The 22,906-nt window shown below is 32.4% G+C and overlaps 1 protein-coding gene across 1 annotated transcript in view; it reads left to right on the top strand.

Moving 5' to 3' along the window:
- Nucleotides 1-22,906, top strand: part of MACROD2 (mono-ADP ribosylhydrolase 2) — a 1,804,338-nt gene that overhangs the window by 58,487 nt on the left and 1,722,945 nt on the right. The window contains exon 3 of the mRNA XM_039874459.1: nt 9,768-9,875. Coding sequence (XP_039730393.1) covers nt 9,768-9,875 — 108 coding nt within the window. The remainder of the gene's footprint in view (nt 1-9,767; nt 9,876-22,906) is intronic.

Below are 22,906 nucleotides of genomic sequence, written 5' to 3'. Positions count from 1 at the left end.
TCAGGATATTCTGCCTTGACTTTAATCCAAAACGCTTAGAGATTTGAAGTTGTCTCAAACACTTTTAAGGCCACCATCATATGCAATCTCAAGCAGTTGATTATCTAGCATGGACAAAGTTGATTCACCTGGCTCATTCACACATGGGTTGCGGATCCATTCCTTCCCAGTTTGGAAGTCTTTTGTGGTTGGAAAGTAATGCTCAAACTCTTGAAGGCTAGGATAGTTGATCTTGCACCAGCCAGTTGAAAGAAGGCTTGGCTCAGTCGCTTTCAAAATCTCTGCTTATGTTTGAAACTTCAAAAATCCCCATGTTCACTCATCACCCTCATAATTCTAGTTTGATTTTGAATGCAGCCACTTTACCTGCTGATTTGAACACAGTTGTTGTTCTTTCCTGAAATGACAGATTGAATTGGTTAAGGAGGTCGAATACGTCACACAAGTAGATTAAGTTTTGCAACCTATTGTGTGTCACTGAAATGTGCTGCTAGTGGTGACTGTTTTTCTAAAAGAAATTTTTGGAGCAGCTTTCATAACACAAAAACTCTGGCCAGTAATCTACTTTTAGAAAGCCATCTCACTTCTGTGTATAAGAGAAGATGTGTGTGCTCTGTGTCCATCTTCTCACAGAGCTGCATGAACAGATGTGAGTTAAGGGCCTGTACTTTAACGTGGTTGATAATTTAATCACATCCTGCAAACCATTAAATTCAGGTGACATTTTTTGGCTAGCCAGCATTTTTCTATAGATGACACAGTGCATACATTCACATTCAGAAGCGACCTCTTTGACCCGAGTAGTGAAACCAGAAAGCTGTCCAGTCATGGCATCCACCCCATTCGTGCATATACTGACACAAAAAGACCAATTCAGTTTTCCTGATATGTAATCATTCAAAGACTTGATAGTTCTGCAGCTGTGGTGTTTGTTGGCAACAAAAGTGCATATAACATATCCTCATTCACATCCTTCTGAAAAATATATCCCGCATAAACAAGCGTTATTGCCTTATTGTTAACATTGGTGGACTCGTCAACCTGGATTGCATACCATGGTGAGTCATTAATCCTCTCTAACAATTGTGCCTCAATATCCTCTACTATTTCATCAGTTCATCTAGTTATGATGCTAGCCGAAAGAGGAACACGTGCCACCTTTTGAACTGCAACCTCTCCTAAAAGTTCATGACAAATGTCCTTAACAGCAGGCAGGATCAACTCTTTACCAATAGTAAAGGGCTTCTTTGCTTTAGCAATGCGATTAGCCACTAGCAGTGATGCTCTCAGTGCAGACATATTTGATGAAGTGGTAGCCTTCAATAACTGCTTCTGTTCTTCATGTTTCTCACAGGGAGCGCGTGACCTAGATCTCTCGCATGCACAGTTCACAATAGGGTTTGCACTCCTGTGAGACACTAATGCCTGATGATCTGAGTTGGAGCTGAGGTGGTGATGTTAGCAATGGGGAGCAGCTGCAAATACTGATGAAGCTTTGTTTGCTGGCCCGCCCCCTCACCTCCTGCTGTGTGGCCCAATTCCTAATCTGGACCTCTACTCTAAGCCCTTTTCTTGACTAGGCCCCATTCTTGCCAGACCTGCATAGCCCAGTTTTAGGAAGAATTCTGCTAAGTCAATTTATAGAGAATATTTTTACCCTGGCTATCTGATCATCTTCTGTATCTGATCTTTGAAGCCTTTGTCTTCCCTTCTGACTAACTGATTAGAGATTCACTGTTGAGTCAGACTCCTGAGCCAGTTCTCTTGGATGACAGTCAGTTGAAGCACAGGAGGGACAGATTTTTAATCATAAGATTCTAAGTATACTCTTTGAAGCTAGGTTAGAGGTCCAGGCTTTTTTGTTTGAAAGGTATTCATTGGGCTGGAAGTTTTTCTTCCTGGCTCTGTTTGAATGGAGATTCAATCCTGGGCTGGAAAGGTTTTTCCTGGCATTTTGTAAGTCCTCTCTTCTATATCTTTGATCCTGTTTCTCCCATGGGAAATTCTTAGTCTACTGAAACCTTCTTCTTGAGACCCTGCTCTTCCAACTCTGTAAACTTTCTTTCTTGCTGGCATGACTTCACTGAGACTAATATAGAATTCCACTGACTTCTTTGGGAAACTTAACATCTCAAACTGACGCCTCTAAGACTACTCCCTTCCCATTGACTCAATCCTTCTTCCTCCTCTTATACCACCTTTGATCTTTCCTTCAGTTTCCTTGAATCCTTTGATATTTCCCTCTTCAGACCTCTCCCTTCTCCATCTTTCTGTTCTTTCTGCAAGAATTTTCCTTTCCCACTTCAGCTTCTCATAATCCCTTGAACTTTAGACCCTTACCCTCATTCAGGGACCTCAAAAATCAACTAGCTGAAAAAGAAGTAAAGGTAATTGGAAACAGACTGGATGTTTTATACACTCAGATAAGCTTTGAAGACATCCAGACTTGATGTCTCCTCAGTCAGTTTCTCACCTAAAATTTCATCCATAGTCTCCATAAGATTACACATCAGGGCAGAGTCTTCTCCACAAATATTGGTAAAAAGCATTAGCACTCATATGAACAGGTAACTCTAACTTGGTTCCTTCTGCCAGAAACATAATTTGGATATAAATGTCAAGGGGAGCAAAGACCAGAATGTAGGGCTGTGTTTATCTGATTCATGACTAAAACTTTAGATTGAAAGCTATAAGATCTCTGTTTGCATATGTGTTTTGGTATATTTATATGTGTATGTAAGTTATGTATATGTGATATTCTATTTTTGGATGATATTATCAAATTAACACACAAAATCTCATTAAGGAGCTCTATTCAAATTGGCGTAGAGATAAATGAGCACTTATATAAATTAAATATTTCTGAAACTCCTGGAAAGATTGAAACTAACCCAAATACTTTTCAAGTCCACATTACTTGAGTAAATCTTTGGTAAATAAGATTAGTTTAATATCATTGGTTTAATAAAAATTGGTATGGCTTTTGAGTTTTCAATAGTAAGTATAATATAGCACATCTTTTTGTTGTACTTAGGTTTACTAGTCAAATGATCTTATATCTGCTAGATGTTTAAGATTATAAAAATTATAAACAAAGACTAAATGTATAAGTAAAGATACAGTAAAAATTAATTGCTTGATATCTATGACTTTTTGTATATCAAGCAAAGCAGTAAAAGAAAAATCTATGATTTTTAACTTTCTTAAGTTTTTGCTTTTGTGATGCTTGCTTAACATGCATGTGCCATACAAATAGTTAACTTGAAATAACTTGAGATGATGGCTAGTTTTGTTTAATCTTATAATATGTCTGTCTATATATAGTTTCCAAAATCTTTTTATTACCTTACAACCTTAGACTTATGCTAAATTAATTTAAGTAATAGATATTTATTAAAAATTTAGATAATTTTTAAGTAAGTTACTAAAACACTAATGAATATGAGTTTAAGTTTATACACTTTTGGCTTCTTATTTTTATATGGTATAGAGAAGCTAAATATATTTGAGTGTGTTACTAAACATGTTCTTTTGCCATATTAAAAAGTTGTACTTTAAAGAAACATCTCTAGAATTTTAGAGATGCTATATTCATAAAATTTGCTAGTCTGCAACAGACTGCTGGTATATGACAGACAATTTACAATTATCTACTTCTTAGACTTCTCTGTAAAATAAAAGATACTGATGGTTAAAATTATAATTAAAATATATAAATGAAACAACTAAAAATAGTAAGGATGAAGAGAAACAACCCTATATGCACTATTTGCAAAAATGAATGATTTTTGTTGTTGTTAAGGTAAAGAATCATTTTGTCCTAAATCAAGATCACTGGTTATTCTAGAATGAGAACGGGAAAAAATATAGGACAAAACATGAATGGATATAGAGAGTTATAGAAGGCTTGCAAAAGAGGAATTTTATATGTGATCAAGTTGGTTACTTATTAATTTTTTTAAATGAGCCTGATAAAATACTGATGCAAAACTAGAGTTGGGTTTTCTCCATTAAAATGACAAAGATTTCTTGAATTATTCTGTTCTTTTCCTTTTTAATTTTTAAAATCTTATTTTTTGATTACAGTTGACATATAATATTATTGTTAGTTTCAGATGTACGATATAGTGATTAGACATTTATATACCTTATCAAGTAATTATCCTGATAAGTCTAGTACCTATCTGATACCATACATGGTAATTACAATATTATTGACTATATTCCCTATTCTGTACTCTACATCCCCATGACTATTTTGTAACTACCAATCTGTACTTTTTAATCTCTTCACCTTTTTCACCCAATCCCCACCCTCTTCTGGCAACCATCATTTTGTTCTATGAGTCTGTTTCTGTTTTATTTGTTCCTTTATTTTGTTTTTTAGATTCCACATATAAATGAAAGCATATGGCATTTGTGTTTCTCTGTCTGACTTATTTTACTTATCAAAATACCCTGTAAATACACCCATATTGTCATAAATGGTAAGATTTCATTCTTTTTTATGGCCATAGTTTATATGTACCACATCTTTGGTCTGTTCTTAATAAAAGATTGTAAAAGGATTTTCTTCACCTTTAAATTAATCTGCCTAGGAAATGAAGATTCTATGTCTTATCAAAAATAATTTTCTGTGTTTTATGTTGTCTTTATTATTTCTGTTTCTGAGAACCTAAGTATCATTTCATAATGATCTATGATCCTATTTAATCAAGTATTCAAACCTTTAAGCATTTTTGACAACTTCTCCAAATCAAATCCTAAATGAAATGTTGATTTCAAACTGAGATTGTTATTTTTCAGAGAGCCCCTGGAAAGTCTCAAAGGATTTGTTCTTTCACTTTATAAAAAAGTATGTTAAACACAATTTTTTAAATTTGATATATTAAATTGCATGGAAAATATTGTCAAAGAAGAAGTAATACTTTTCCTTCCCTAGGTTGTATTTGTATGGGTAAATGTTATTAATATAGATATATTAGAAATTGCATGCATAGAAATTTGCCAGTACCCTTTTTGTCCATGATATGTCCTGATACAATGTTATAAGTTATGGTTCTAATTATTTAAGCATAATATGTCGTAGCAATAACCAAATTCTTTCATCAGTTTTATCATTTTTATAATGAACACCCTTCAGATCTTTAACTATGGACATTTTAAGTCTTCTATTGTCCACAGATAGTTTTTGTTTTACTCTTTCCTGAAATCTCTTGCAGTCAGCTACAGGAAGAGTGTATTGTCTCCAACAAAAAGTGGCTATTTCAGAGACCCATGGAAAGGACTTTAACAAATTCTTTGGGATATAGGCTTCTGAAGGCATTATTGATTAAATAACTTTGAGACCATACCACTAGACTGAGTAAGAATTTCCAGAGCTAATGGAAAAGCTGACTGGTTCATAAAACTGCTAACTGAAGATAAAGAAAAACAAGAATCATTTACATTTAAAAAAAATGCTATAAAAATATTTAGTAAAACAGAATAGAGAATTCGGAAATAGATTTCAGGATATAAGATTGCTTAATATAGTTGTTGGTTTAATGAACTAAGAAAAGTATGTGGGTTTTTTGTTTGTAGTTTTAATGATGCTAGATAAAAAGGAATCACTTACATGGGACTAAATGGACTAATGAAGAATGATTATAATTTTTATGGTTATTGTTCTAAAAGATTGCTGGTTCCATAATGATTTATTTAAGGAACCCCTGTTCTCTTTTCCCAGGCCGTCTAAAAATCATGACAGTTTTGTAGATTATACTTTAATAAACAGAAATGAAACATTATTTTTCTCCTTATCTGAGCTCTCCAGAATTCAGAAACTTTGTTGAGTATTCTTATTTTCATGGCAATAAAATTATTTGTGTAAGTTCAATAAGAATCTGTCTTTCTTATAACAGGACATAATTGGAAAAACTGGTTGTATAACCCAGGCTTTGATTTGGAATGTTCTATTTGAGAATGATGTATAGAATTAGATATTATCAAATGGTTTTAAGGAACTAAGGTTGACTTTATGGAGCTAATGCTTACACAGCCCTTTTGGAAAAATCAGTCTGGTACCTGGTTTAAAGGGTTCCCAGTCTTAGAGATGAGTAAGAAAGGTCACTTTTTGGCAAGCCCAGGAACCTTAGGATATATTGGGAAACTTGAGAAGAGAAGAATTCATCCGAATATATAGGTATTATAGGCTAAATCTGGTGGTGAATTCTTGGCTTGGCTTTCTATCTCTGAGAATTTTTAAAAGTGTATTCTGAGATTCTTTATGAAAAATTCCAAGAAAGCAAACTCTAAAGACTTAAGTGGTCAATTACCATTCTTGCTGCATTTATGTAAATAATCAGGCCAAATCTAGTAAGACCAGACTTATTTTGTAAACAAGAATAAAAAAGAGGCAGTGACTCTAGGGAGACATTTTATGTTTCAGTATAAAGCTATAGTGTACCCCGGTGGGTTATTAAATTCTAGTCCTATTCATTGTCATACACATTTTGTCAGTTCTAGCTCCCTCCAATATCTAGCTACAACTATCCAAAATATTTCCAATTTTTCTCCCTTCCTTCTGATTTCGCATCACTGAGAACTAAAATTGCCCTTTTCCTGAAGTCCTGCAAGCTGAAACTGGATGATCTGATAAAAACTTCAAAGAAATCACCACAACAGATCATGTATGGTTAACCTTTCTGCCAGCACCATGGGCGTTCAAACTGCAAAAGATGTTTTGAGCCCACATAAAGAAATCTTAACTGTTTGCCCTTTGGACTCATAAACTCAGTTTACAGTCAGCTCCATCCATTAATCTTTATTTTCCTTTTTATTTTCATAGAAATTCCCCTCACTAAATGCCCTGACTGCTCACACTACCTAGCAAATACTCTCTATTACCAAGTCTCAATTGATGGTAGACTTGATTCTTAAAGAACAAAAGGCAACCTAATGGACTTACATTGATCAAAGGAAAGGGGAATGTCTCTTCTTTCCTTGAGTAGATTGAGGGACAAAGACTGTCTCCTTAACTAAATTTTAGTGAGGTTCCCTTAAGCCCTTTTCTCAGCTAGGCCTCATCCTTGCCAGACTTGCATAGTCCAGTTTTAATAAGAATCCTGTTGAATCAGTTTAGAGAGAATTCCCTACACTTGATATCTAATCACCCTAATATCCAATCAAATTCCATCTCCCCCTCATACCCCAGGTTATATCGTGATTACCCTGGCCTGCTGTCAGCAAGCATCCTAAGACTGCTTAACCAGAATTTCCTACCACCCCCAATGTTTACTCTTAGTAATTTTTCTCCCATGGATCCCCACTCTGCTCCTTGGCTGTGAATCCCCACTTGTCCATGCTGTACTGGCAATTGAGCCCAGTTCTATACTGAAGTCTCTTTATCCCTAATGCAGTCATTTTTGAATAAAATCTGTTTTACTACTTTACTATCTGGCTCTGTTTTTTTTGAGGTGGGGAGCGGGTGGGGACAGTATCAATATCACAAATCTGGAAGAACAATTACTATCATACCTGCACAATGACAAATATTTCAACTTGCAGTTGGATAAAGCCAATTATATACAAAATGTAAATTGGTGCTTCATGTACATATAGAATATCCATGAAGGAATGATATTTGACAGTTTTTTGTCCTACTTAGTACTGAAGACTCAGGATATGGAAAGATACATTGGGATCAGGGCTAATAGAACACAGTTGTGTGAAAAGGAAGGCAGTGCATTGCTATTCAAATAAAAGAAGTGGCCCCTAGTGGTAATTTACATTGTTATATTTACAGAGAACAGTGATGATCAAAAATATGCCATTTGATTTTTGTTTATTGAAGGAAATAGCTGATAATTAATATTATCAACTATAGCTTTTGAGTATATTTCTGCCTTTTTGATAAATCACGTGAGGAATTGGGCAGCAAGTATAAATCTGACTATGAGGAAAAAAGATGTTCATGTGAACTTTTAAAATGAGAAAGATAAAAATATTTTTTCACAATGCTGATAATTCTAATAAGACCATTTTGAGTAACTTTCCGACTGACATGTCACAGCAGCATATTTATTTAATACGTTGAACTGTTTGAACTTTCATATTAGGCTCAAGATACCCCATTTTTTAAATTTGCAGATGAGAGATTAGGAATTCTTTTAAGAAATCTGAACTGTGATATAAATGGTTTAACTTTGATGCTTCCCAATACTACATTTAATAATTTCTTTACTTTTGGAGAAATAACATGATTTATTGTCATATATGTTTAAGAATCATATTACTCCAAATGCAATATTGCATACATAATGCTTCATGAAGAAAAATGAAGAAATATTTTTTAGAACTAAATGCAACCAGAGTTGGATTAGGAATCCATTAACTCTACCTCCCAAGTTGAAACAATGAAACCGTCTGCTTTGATTTGTGATATGCTTATCAATTTAATGCATGATAGAGTTCTGAAACTCATCATCAGTGAGGAATCTTTATAATTTTTAGGTTAAAATAGTCCAAATATCCACAATTTTCTGAGAAAACCATCAAATATTTTTTGTCATCCAACAATCTTTAATTGGAAATCAGGATTTTCTAGTTTGGTAAAAGTATTAAGAATAGAAATTGATTGGATGTGGAATTCAAGATCTGGCTCAAAGTCTTTGTAGTTGGGCCAGTCTGACAGCTTGGTAAGTGTACAAAAAATTCAATCTCTTTTGCTGATATGGGACAACAACAATAACAACAACAAATATGTTTTACAAAGAATAAAGATTTCCTTTGGCTATTGGGGCACTAAGACAATTTAGTGACTTTTAACTTATTACCTCTGATTCTTCCAGATATCTCAAAATTGCATGCTCATTGGACAGTGTCATAGTGAATTAATAGCATTGTCTTCCTCATTGAAAGATTTTCACAGATCATAAATACTTTAAAAAATTTGAGTTCATAAATCAGCTTTCCTAGAGGTATATTAAAAAGCTTTTTAAGCATAGCAATTTAGTATATTTTAAAACATTAATTTCATTCAGTGTTGTTTAATATGTCTTAACATTACTATTTGTTAAATGAACATTCAAGTTATAGTATTGTTTGCTCTAAAACATTTAAAATATGTCAGTTTTTAGAATGTCATGTTTTGGCTTTCTTTATTTATACCAATTGCTAGCTGTTGTGTGCAGGACAGAGCTATTTCTCTTTTAAATCTTGAGGCGCCCTCTAGAGTGAAAGGTTAATACAATTTGTTAAGAAAGGAGTAGTTTCACACGTTTAAAAATATTTGATCTATTTCATTCTGAGGGACAGACAGTTTGTTACTTAGAAATAGCAAAGAGCTGAACCTAAATTTTTTTGTTCTGAGTAAATATTCTTTTCAAGGATGCATTTTAAGTAACTGGAACAAAATAGAAATAAGCTCATTCACTGTAAAAATTTATTTTGTCTTGGTGTTTGCACTTTTCCCCAACCCCTTGTGAAACTAGTGGTACATAATTTTATTTTAAAATTGATTTTTTATAATAATAATAATAATAATAATAATAATAAACATCAAACTTTTTGTTGACCAATATAACGACTAAATTTATTGAAAGCCTATTACATATGTGATACTACATTTGTATTGAGGCATACACAGTGTAGAGAATACACTGGTAATTACACATTATTTCCACTGTCTAATATATCACAGTATGACTCATATTGGCTTTTGTATCAAAATTGTCTTTATTAATTAAGAATATTACTATTAATATATATTGCTTTTTTTATTACAGAAGAAAATACTCAGGAAACATCACAGGTGAAGAAAAGTTTGAATGAAAAAGTTTCTCTCTATCGAGGTGACATCACATTGCTAGAGGTAGATGCTATAGTCAATGCGGGTGAGTAGTTGATTTTTTTTGTGATGTAATTATTATATGAATATTTATATTTAAAAATATTTTTCATAAATGAGAATATAAGTATTTTAGAGGAAGATATCCATCCTGACATAGAAATGTTTTATCTATTTCCCTTCTTGATTAGAAACATTGAAGATTTATTTTGTGTATGTGCCCCAGTTAATGTGCTAACTCTACATAGTATCCATGCTAAGTTGAGACTAGAATACTGGGCCACTGGAAAGTGACAGATTGTTGCAGAAAATTCTTCAGAAAGAAGTTTAGCGCTGTGTTATTGTATTTTTATGCTTGAGTTAACAGTTAGCCAACATAAAGACAAGCTTTTTTCTTTAGAATAGGTTGAAAGAGATGATTAAACTATACCGGACAAAGTAAAATATAAAGAAATATTTTCTGTGATTTCCATATCTCAGTTGTTTGGTTTCAACTTTTCATATTAGTTATAAAATACTTAATTTTAATTATTTTAACAATTAAGTAATTTTTATGTTTGAACATTGGGAAGATAATGTTATTTATGGTGGTCTGAATCTCCTATATATTTTATTATGTGGCTGTATATCAAGAAATATATAAGAGTTGGGATTCTATAAAAATAAATGTTGGCTTTATTCAAAAACACTATTTCAATAAACAGAAGAAGACTATCACAGTAAGTAGTGGAAGACTATTGCAATAAGAAGAACCAGTTAAACCATGAGATCTATAAGCATCTCAAACCTCAAGCAGATAGGGCTTTTCTTTTATTGAGGGGCGTAAACAGACTAGAAAGAATTGGGTGTGGGGTAATAAGAAGATTGGGTAGTATGACCGGACAATTGATCAGGGAATGTTTTTCCCTGAGATCAGTTGATTCTTGAGACAAGTCATTAAGGAGGGTTTGGTTGTTCACCTTCCATTCTCAAGGATGAGCCAAAGCTCAGGTGCTTGGAGAAGAGAGAAGCCTGACTAAAATTTGATCGAGTCCAGGCATTGACCAACCAGAATGGTCAATGGAGACAAATAGTTCTGCTAATTATCTATGAGTCAGGAATTTGGAGGGTCTCTGAGCTGGCCTCGTTATAGGTTACAAGGGGTGACCTGTGAATTTTATCAAAGCCATATGGAGAAGAGTGGTTCTTTGCAGTAAGTTGTTTCCTGAATACAAAAGGTGGGGTTAATTTCTTGAATGTTTGTTTTCCAGGGGTATAGCATTCAGGTAAAGTTGAACTTTGTTTTAAGGTTTCCCCTAGTGATGACTAAATTCACACAGGATAGTAGGAACACACTTTGGTAGGCAAACAAAAGGGTCCCTTGGAGAAGTGGAACATTGTTCATGACATAGCATAGTTCTGGCAACTTAGCAGGAAGTCTGGAAGCCTAGTAAGCTTGTTCCTCCCTCAGAATTGGCTATCAGTTGCTTTTTACTGTATCTGCTTTGCCATAACGAGAGCTCAGTTTTTCTCTTTCTTCTGATAGCCTCTGTAACTTCCTTTCTCCTCTGCTACCTCTCTACGAAGTAAAACCCTTTGTGAGAGGATCTATCTGGGTCGTTTAATGTCCACACAATATGAATCACTCCTTTTAGATAGAATTCCATCTTCAGATCACCTCACAGGCTACAAGTCTCTCATATCTAGACTCTATGGACTGTTCATTTGTGGCCTGGTATCAAGATGCTTTTCTCTTATCTGTGGGGCCTCTGGAGAAAACAGGCACTTGGAAAGAGTCTCATGAACTTTTCTCCAGTACAGATATCACTTTAATTATTAAATTGTCAATGATTTATTATGCCCTATATTCTATAAACATGTGAGCTTTAATTTAGAAAAAATTAAAAGCTCTTATATATATACCACCAAACTTCTTGTATATTCTTGTAACTTTTAGCCATTGATCTTAGTTTTGCCCTGTGGAACAAAAGATGACATATATTTTCTTCTTAAATAACTGAAAACCACTTTTATGAGTTGTCTCTTTCTTATTATTAACATAAAATTGAATTTGCCACATTAGCACACTTAATAATTACAGTAATTATGGTTTTACTTGGGTTTTGTGAAATGTATACTTGTTTATCTCTTTCTTGAGGCTACAGACTGGTGTCTTTTCATTTTTTATATGATCTCCCAAAGCAATGGCTTGCTCTCATATTCTTAGTAAACACTTGATATTATATATTTGTTAAATTGAACTACATGCAATTGAATTTGTAGCACCTCTGACCCAAAGCACATTCAGCACTGGGGATTTGACACAGTGAATCAGTTTAGCTCTGATTTTAAAAATGATTGACTTCATCTATAAAGAAAAATAAAAAAAAGTTTTAGTGGTACCTTTTATTGAAATAAAATGGTGTGAAACAGGAAAATATCACTAACATGAAAACATTCCATCACTATTTTGATTCTTTGTCCTTACCTATATGTGTGATTTTTTTTATAGCTGCTACATAGTGTAAAAGCGTTTGATGAATCAATATGAAGGCAGATGGCAAATTTTACCCACTCCCAAAAACTATTTGGCACCTTTACCTCACTTCTCTGGCTGAGATGATTACAATTTGGCCATGTTCTGTATCTTCCAAGGACATCGTCATCAGGAAGTTCCTGGATAGATAGAACAGAGATGCCAAATATACAGTGTAATAACTATTTACAGCTTTCTGCTGTGCAGTTTATTTGCATGGTGTGTAAGGAGAGGAACAGCTGTTAACCTTTGAGTTGAACAAGCCAACATGGCAGGTAACTCCAGAGCTGCCTCTAGTGAGAGGAGAATGAGAGGCAGGCAGTGCCTCCAGTCAAGGCACCAAAGCAACCCAGTCATCACTTTCTACCAGATTTCTAAAGTTCTCTTTCCATGTCCATATTATTACATTGGAATGCCTGGACTTAGTTGCCATGAATGAAATGATTTAATATCTTAATTTTTTCTTAATAAAATCTTTTTTGAATTTCCTTGGATTTCTTTAAATGTGACCCACAATGAGCCTCCTATATATTATATTCTTCTGTGTAGGAAATCATGCATATTTGATATATTTTAATAAAACAGATTTTGTAGGCAGTATGGGATACAGGACAGTAGCACAAGTTTTAGAGTCAGGCAAACCCAGGTTCAAATTCAGGTTCTCATACATAGGGCCATTTTTTTCTAAACTTTTTATGTTGAAATAATTATAGGAAATTGCAAACATAGTGCAGAGTCCTTTCTACCCTTCACCTATGTAAGCCTTCCTTAAAGGTGACATTTTAATATAATGCAGTATCGAAACCAGGAAATTGACATTGGCACATTACTATTAACTAGATTATAGACCTTATTGAGTTTTAACCATTTCAACTGGCATTTGTTTGTGTGTGTGTAGTTTTGTGCAGTTATATCTCATGTATAGATTCATGTAACTACTACCTCAATAAAGATGCAGAACTGTTCCATTATCATCAAAGAACTCTCTCATGTTATCCCTTTGTAGTGTCACCCACCTCTCTGCCCCCTTTCTATTCTTCATCTCTATGGTTTTATCATTTTAAGAATGTTATATAAATGGAATAGCATGTAAACTTTTGAGATTGATTTTTTTCACTAAACCTACAGCCATTGAGATCTATTCAGATTGTTACATGTGTCAATAGTTCGTTCCTTTTTCTGAGTAATAGTCCATTGTATGGATATACCAAAGTTTATTCAACCATCCACCCACTGAAGGACATTTGAGTTCTCTTCAGTACTTTGCTATAACCAATAGAGTTGCTATAAAGATGAATGTACAGATTTTTGTATGTACAGATCATCCTATATGGATGATCTCTTTGCTGACTAGGTCCTTGTATTATTTTGTACTAAGCCTATTGGTCAAAGAGTCTTGGTCTTTGCTAGAGCTTGGGGGAGAATACATCAATCTAATTTATAGTTCAGTATTGTATTGTTAGGGACAATTTCACTTGTACAATATTGCTGAAAAATAATTTGTGGGAGATATGATTTTTATTTATTTGTGAATTATGGACTGTGTAATGAAAAAGTTAACTTTCCAACTCTAATGGGTTGGCTTTGGCTAAAGATTAATTCAATTTACCATAAAAAGGATTTTTTACAGTGGAAAGTAAGTAGAATTGATTTGTTTATTTTAGTTATTCTTATACCCCCATCCCCTCAATAAGCCAAAGATGGATACATTTACATCGTGGTTAATTATAGAAGACTTGGAGTCTGATCAACCATTGTTTAAATGCCTCTTCAATTTCCCGGCCATATTACCTTTGGTAAATCATTTAACCTTTCTGAGCCTTAGTTTGTTCATCAGTAAAATGGAAATAATAATAGGGCCTGCTTCACAGGACTGTTATGAAAACCAAAAGAGATCATGTATACAAAGCATTCATGCAGTGCCTAGTATATAGACACATTAATAAATGGTAGCAGATTTATACTGTTTAGTTCTAATGTCAGAAAAAAAATTTTCCTATGTATGTCACAAAGTGATTATGTATGTTTTTCAAGTCTTATGCACATACAGACATATGACTGACTAAAAGAGTTTATCCTATGTTCTACAATTTTAGCTGTTGTTATACTGTTTACCTGAGTTGTGTTCAGGAAAGGTTGTCCAATTCTGAGAGTTTATAATAAAAGCTCTTTCTACAACATTGTTGTTAATTTATATGAGCTAATGGCCAAGGGAAAAGAATTGTTTTAGTTTAGTGATGAAGTGTTTTTACTGCATTAATTGAATGCTATAATTGTGTCAAAAATGGAGAGAATGACATATGATTGGGTAATCATTTAATAGCTGGGTAAAAGAAAAGTCGATGTAGAATATCTGAATATTTATGTGGTGAATCAGGTAGTTTGATGGAAGAAATTTTACTTCATAGGAATTTCTTTAAATATTCACCTCTACTTGCTTAAAACAAATGTCAATTTTATGTATTTGTTCAATAAAAACAAAATAAGGCATATTTAAAATTAGAATTCAAGTCATTGGGAAAATAAGTCCATTTACTTTCAGAAATATTTTAGGACAGAATTGATAGTGACTACTTGATTCAATATGAAATTCCATCTCTACTAGCAAAGCACTGAAGTTTTATTTTTCATTGAATTTCTGTATTATATATTTGTTATTTTATCATTTTGTTGAGTAATAATAGATACAACAGGCACAAATAACTGTATAGCTCAATGAATTTTATAAATTGTCACAACTGTGTAACTCCATCCAGATCAAAAAGCAGAACATTATCAGTACCCTGGAAGGACCTTTGGCATCCCCTAATGTCCTATAGTGAATACAAGATAGTGTGTTCATTGTCCTGACTTCTAGTAGCATAGATTAGTTTTGCCTGTTTTAGTATTTTATATAGATGGCACCATACCATATATATTCTTTACTGTTTGCTTCTTTTAGTTCACTTTTATGATTGTAACATTGATCTATATATTGTCATGTACAGATGATCATTCATTATCAAGTAATAATATTTCATTTTGTGAATACGTCACAATTTATGTATACGATCTACTGTTGATGGGCATTTAGGTAATTTCCAGTTTGGGTCTGTTAGTACTACAGTACACATTCTAACACATTTGTGTGTGTATGTGTTTGTGAATAGATATCTATTTTTGTTGGTTCTATACTATATTAGAGTGGATTGGCTATATCATAGGACACACAGAAACATACACATACACACACACTGCCATGTGGTTTCCAAACTGGATGCACCACTTTATAGTTCTATTAGCAGTGTATATATCTAGTAGCTCTATATCCATGTCAATACTTAATATTTTCCATACTGTTTTTAAAACTAGTGCATGACATAGGTCAAGTAGTAATATTTTAATGAATGTATAAGACATACTATGACAAATCAAATTTCATAACATTTTGTAGCTAACAATTCATCTTAAGGCTTACATAAGTGAAGAAGTAATAAAGTAAAAAATGTAAATGCTATTTTCCTATAGCTGAGGATGAGAGGTAGGTTTGTTTTATTGGGATTATAAAATTCTCATTAGGATTATAAAAATATGAATGCAATACATTTTCCTCTCATAGATAGCAGCACTTTAGAACAAATAAACTATCGTACTATAAAGCCGCTATTACTACCACTACTACTACCACTACTGCTACTACTACTATTATTGTTATTACTACTATAAGTCTTCATTTGTAAATACCCCAAACAGAGAAAACTGTTTTAGAAATGATAGTCTCAGACCTGCATTTGGAAAAAAAGGTACTGTCAGGAAAAAAAACCTCATAAAGTCTATTTACATTTGTGAGAGATCGCTCAAAGCCTGTCATTTTGCTGAACCTAGATATAAAAAAAAGTCCTGCAGTGTAGTCTTAAAGCCACATTCAAAATAAGATTATATCAATAATTTTCTTTTACATAATAGATATATGCTTTATCAATACGACTCATTTACTATCTTATAGTACTGGTAATTCAAAAATGTATAACATTTTTTTCTGAATATAACAATGCATGTTTATTGAGAAAACTGGGAAATACATATACATATAAAGAAATAAGATGGCAAATTTTAATCTATAAATAACCACTGTTAATACTTGTTTTTATTATCTTATAGTCTTCAAAATGTATGTATAGAGCTATAAAATATATAATTTGCAACAGTACTATATGAGCTATATTTATGTTATAACCTGCTTTATCCCTACTTATATAGATTTCATTTTCTACATCCTTAAATGTTAAGACCATGATTTCAAATTGTTATTATTCCAATTTTTTATTTTTATAAATAAAGCTGTAATGAATATCTTCATGCCAAAATTTTTAAAAGCACCTCTGATTATTTCTTAAAATATATTACTAGAAGGAATGACTAGGTAAAAAGCTATAATATTTTTTAAAATGATTTTGATATCCATTGCTTCTTACAATGTTATACTTTCTCATGGGTGATATAGGTGCAAATTCTTGTTAATACTGTTACATCATTATGAAATCAAACCTACCAAATTAATAGTGATTAATGTTATCTAATTTTTTTATTAGTAGTGATATTGAATGTTTTTTCTTATATTTATTAGGCATTTGCATGTTTTTTATTTTCAAAGTTTCATGTTCATATTCCTAATCAGGTTTTTTATTGGACATTTGTCTTTTTTTTGGGAGAGGGGAAAGCTTATATATTTATAATAGCAACCTTTGCCACATACATTGCTGATATTTCTTTCCAATTTGACATTTACTTTTTGAATATGTTTATGGTATGAGTTTCCTTTCAAGCATTTAAGAATGTTTGCCATCAAATTCTCAATTTTTCTTATTGGATTTTTGCTTTGGTATTGAATTTAGACTGGTCTTTCACACCCAAAGTTTAGATAAGTAGTTCTCTATATTTTTCTCTACTTTTTAAATAGTTTTTTAAATTTACATTTAACTCTATCTAGAGTTTATGCTCATGAAAGTTATGAAATAGTGATGTATGTTTTAAAATTATTGTAGCTTTCACAGATGTATTTTAATTTGGGATTGTGTGACTCCTCCTCCAATCCCTGCCATTTGTCTGCCTTTTAAAATATTTCTTGATTAATCTCATCCTTTTATTCTATCAGGTAAATTTTAGAATTATTTTGTCGAGTTCAAAAAAAGAAAGAAACATTACTAGAAAAACAAAATTCTAGAAATATCAATGGTGATATTGATCAGAAATTTAGGTTATTCAGGAAGTTTTGACATCCTTAACATATTGATTCTTCCTATCTAGAAATGGTGCTTGTTGTTAGATTTATTTAAATCTTTTTTCCCCAGTATCCTTCAGTAAAGTTTTATAGTTTTCTTCACATGGGACTCACACAGTTGTTTTATTCTAGCAAGTTTATAATTTTATTGCTCTTATGAATGATCTCTATTTTTTTCTATTATTTATTTTATCAGATTATTTTTGGTAATATAGAAAAGCTATCAATTTAATAATTGCTCACATTACTGATGTTAATTTTAGCTGATGATTCCCTTGGGTTTTCTAGGCATATATATGGTTATACACACTATTTTTCTGCCCTTTTTATCACATTGGCTACTATGTAATAACAATGTTAAATTAGTTGTAGTAAGATATTCTTGCTTGTTCTTGATTTTAATGAAATGCCTATAGTCAAATGTTTCATAATCCAATCATTCGTTCATTCAACAAATGTATTTTAAGTATGTACTACATGACAAGCACTATGCTAAATGTGAAAGATAAAATAGTGAGAAAAACAGACATCATTTAAGCTCTTGAATTTACAATCTAGGGGTTGATTGTAAGTTATCTAAACAAATATAAATTTACAATTCTATAAGTTTTGAGTTGATAGATTTAGGCTTTTGTTCTAAATATCTTTTAAATTTTACTAATTATAAGGAATCCTGAGATCTCAACTACAAAGCATTTCAGTCCTTATTGGAGAGTTCATCCTGTGAAGAATGTTGAAATAAAATTAAAGTGTTAACCACAATGAAACAATTATTTTAAATTTTTAAGCAAGTAGACAAAATAAAACTTTTTTTCTTTCCATTATTTCTTTGAGCTTTTGCACTTTTTTTCTTAATGTAGACTGCACACTTAAGTTCATGGTTTTTTTTTCTTTTGCTTTTTCTTTTTAAAATATTTCCTCCATCTTTTAATCTATTCTTTTCTTGCTTCTGAAGAACTCAGTGGGACCTAAGAGTCTGTTAAGTAAGGCAGTATTAAAACCAAGTGTTTATTATAAACTTACTGAAATTTCAGACCTCTGAATTTGGGGTAACTATCTATTAAACAATTGGGGATAACTAATTATCTACAAATTACGTATGGGATAATACTGTTAACGTTTCTGGGCGCATTAGTTCTTAGCATAAGATGATAGTGTTTAGAAACCATCTCCTACTTCCGTCTTTGCAAATCCAGCCCAGCACCCACTCAAACTAAGCCAGGCAAAGGGGGAAAAATTACTGCACACGATTCTCTCCCATCACTTTCTCTCCTCTGCTATGCCAGAACCTGCTGAAAGTTTCATATTCCCACTGTGGATAGGTGTTATTTGGCCAGCCTGTGGAATATGTTTGAGTAGACAGGTGTGGGTGTAGGATAGGGAAGAACTTTTTTTTGAGGTGAATTCTTGACACTGCTACAGCTTAAATTGTGAACTTCCAACTGTAAGAACCTTGGTGTCTTCCCTTTATCTAGTGTGAGGATAGAAAACAGAGTTTCTGTGAGGGTAGAGTGACAGGATAAATGAAAAAGAGGCTCAGTGATGTGTTAAATCATCATTTTCAATTTATTAGTGCTGTATCTCAACATATTTTTCAAAATATTTCTGTTCTTCGACCTATCACTTCTGAGTTTTTCTGATTTACAGATTTTTCTAAAGGAATCTGTGGAATCAAAGTAAATATTAAAATCTACCAAGGATTTAGCAGATAATTCTCAAGAGAAAATAATTGCCAAGGGAGATGGATAGTTGCAAAGAAATTCCCTTCTGAATTTTTATCTTCTATTTTTGACCCCTGCTGTTACTACTTTTAAGAGAATATCCCTTGGAGTTAAATAGTACCACAGTACTATTTCAAAGTACTCAAGAGACTTTAAAAGACTAAAAGTAAAAAAAAAAAAAAAAAAGAAGAAGAAGAAGGGGGAAAGTAGTAGCAGCTGCTTGGGTATTTGTTTTCAGGGTTTTTTTTCTCCCTTTGTGAGAATTTTTTAATGCACTTAGGGACATTTATATTTTGTTTGTCCCACATACTGGTGAAACGGATTAAAAATATTTTAAAAGATTTATTGGGGCTCTTCTTACAAAAGGAATATACTTTTTAATATTTAAAATAGGGAAAATATAAAATACAAAGAAGAACAAAACATTATCCATAATGTTCCCAAATATACACATTATTGTTTAAAATCAGTGTTTATGCTTCAGGTTCTTTTCATATATGAATTTTGATTTTTACAAAGTACTGCTTTTTTTTTTAATATTGTGATCATTTTAATGTCATTTTTAATAGTTGCACGATAGTCAATCATACCCATGAATACTTATTTAACTATTCCCTCATTGTTATAAATTTTGATTGTTTCACATTTTTTACTGTTATAAACATGCTGAGACAAACATTCTAACAGATAAATTTTGGCAAAAATCTTTTATTACCCCTTGGAATAAATTCCTTGAATTAAAACTATGGAAGTATGAACATTTTTGAACTTTTGATGGATGTAACCAAATAGCTTTACGGAAGGGTTAAATTAATTTATATCTCTCAAGTTATAAGAGTTTGTATTTTTCTAAACTTCAATACTAAGTTTGATGAATTTTATTTTTAATCTTTTCCTTTGAATTATACTTCACTGTTGTTTTAATTTCCATTTCTTTGAAGATAGGGTACATAGCTTTTGGTGTTACCTTCTGGAATAGAAAGCAAGATTTTACCTATAATATTTCAGTGTTATTATAAGGTACAAGTAACTTGGTGGCGGTAGCCAGGAGGCATTGGGTGGGTTAGGGTAGATTGGAGGGCTGAATGTTTCTCAACTGAGAAACCCACTAGTTCAAGTTCAATGCCACTGCTTTTGTTCCTGAAATTCAAGATGGTGGGGCACTGAAGTTCCTTGAAATGAGAGAGGAACTGTTTATTTCACTTTCAGAGTAGTACCTAGCATGTAGCACAGCACTTAGCACTTGGGGATGTCTAATGACTGTTGCTTTGGTTCTTGTAGGTCACCAAGCATAGTTTTTCTGAAATGTTGAGCAGTTACCTTAGGCAAGAAAAATCTCAAAATCCACACCTGGGGCTAGAAAAGGGTGGAGTTCCATAGGCATCATATAAGCTATAGCACACTTGCTTTGCAAAGAGAGTCTTGACATTTATTGAAAGTATCTGCAGCTTCAGAATTTGGACTAAGTCCTCTCAGAGCTACTTTCCATGTGGACTGAGCCAATTGGACTGAGACTGTATAGGAGGGAACCAATACCCTGAGAGAATAAGCAGCTGTGCTTATATTAGGAAAAGGTGAATGGGAAAGTAGTTTTTAATTTTGCTGATAGTTAACAATAAATACAAATATACTCTGCCATAGTTTAATTCTTATAATCGTGTGACTTGTCAAAAGTCAATTATAGTAAATCTAGTTAAAAGTTGAGCTTTATAATGATGTTAAATGATATTTCATGAAGCCTAGGGGCTGTTTAATGCTCATATGTACCTTATTCGGAATTCTCAATGATCTTTTACTTTAAAAAAAATTAGTAAAATTGAAAAATTTTTGCTGTATACTTCTACGAATTTTAACTAAAGGAAATGTATATTTTATTCGTTACATATCCAGGTCAACTTAATTTCTAAAAGTTATTTTTCTTATTTATTTGTGACTTTTGGGGAGCCGCTACTTGTGGGTTGAAAAACATCCAGATGATATTCATTGCGTTCTATTGGCTGAATATATTTGTAGTTTTTTGGGTATTAGTTGACTTATTTTTTATTCAGTTAAGGTCTTGGTTTATGTGTGTAGGGAAAGGAAAAAGTCATATTGATCACTGAATTCCAGTCATTAGTTCATATAGAAATTAGTCTCCATAAATAATAGTGAAGAAAAATAGCTTATCAATGGAAAGTAGACATGCTTATGTTTTTGTGAAATATAAATCTATTAAACTTTAGAATTTTAGAGAATTTACTGATTTTTATTAACTTCATATTTGACGAATGGTCTTTTATGAAGTAAATTCTATATACTTAAGGAAAGAATCAATGTTTGATACTTGAGTAAGACATTCTTTCTTATAGCTCCGATTTTGTGTTTTTTGATTGATAAACGTATTAAACTTGGTGTTTATAAATTAGATTTTGGCCAATTTAATAAGAAAGAAAAGTAGAGAATTATTTTTAACATTCATAGCTGGTTTAACTTTTTAAGTTATAAAGCAGCCAATGTTTGCTTTAAATAGGGACAGAAATAAATATCTTATTTTGACATACCATCAGTGCAGAGGCAGCAGCTTTTTCACTACTCTTTTCATTTCTGTAACCATTTGAAGAAGCAAATTTATGTCATGGAATGTCTCCAGCTTCTTTTGACCTTGAGGTAAATCTGATTTGCTTTGTTAACTTTTAATTTTATAACATGTCACATCTCTGTTGTGTCTAGAATTAAACTTTAGGGTAGAGGCATATTTTTCCACACTGGGATTGTAAACAGAATAAATTACCAGAGAATTATGTTTAAATGAATGTGTAAGTATAAGAATATTGACTAAGCCAGCTATACCTCCCCACATAAACAGCTTGTTAATGTGCAATCAGTCCCTGGAGTTGCCATGAACTTGGAGCTTAATGAACAGGTGGAGAAAGAGGATGAATCCCAATCCAAAATGGATCTGACAGCTTATCAGCCAATTTCACTGATCTCTAATCCATTTTGTTTGGAAACTTAATTTATCACACAGTTAGAATTTTCATCCTGTGGGTTTCCAGGTAGAAATTAATTCAGAAACATGTCCAATATTGTGAGGTTGAAGAGACCTATTTGAGCTTTGGGAGGACATTTAGAAATGTTATTTTAAATGCATAAAACAGCTTTTTCCTGTGATTTCATTTATGTTATCCAAGTCCTTAAGATGCGTGAGTAGTACTAGCATTTGAGGGTGTGTATCATGATAGTGAACTAAGGTTTATTTGTTCCTGTAAGAAAACTTCTAAGCAAAATAGACAAATTGTTAATTTTAATTCATTGCTGAAATAGCTACTAAAATATGTTTAATAATCTCTTGAATATAATTTTATCTTTACATATAGAAAAATTACTGGTCTTGAATATGTTTTATAGTATCCATAGCAAGACATAATGAGCAAAATAATTTCTTTAAGTCCACAGCTTTATATCTTCCGAATACTTACAAATTCTCTAATTAGACTGATTTACAGCTCATGATTTTACTTAAAAATGTCTATTAACGCAGTGTTCTTTAACAGTAGGGAAGAAATGCAACCAGCTCATACACTGACTCTGCTTAGAATTCC

Source organism: Pteropus medius, unplaced genomic scaffold (genome assembly GCF_902729225.1).
Source record: "Pteropus medius unplaced genomic scaffold, Ma_sr-lr_union100, whole genome shotgun sequence".
NCBI classification, from domain to species: Eukaryota; Metazoa; Chordata; class Mammalia; order Chiroptera; family Pteropodidae; genus Pteropus; species Pteropus medius.
This window is presented reverse-complemented; position numbering and strand designations above follow the sequence as displayed.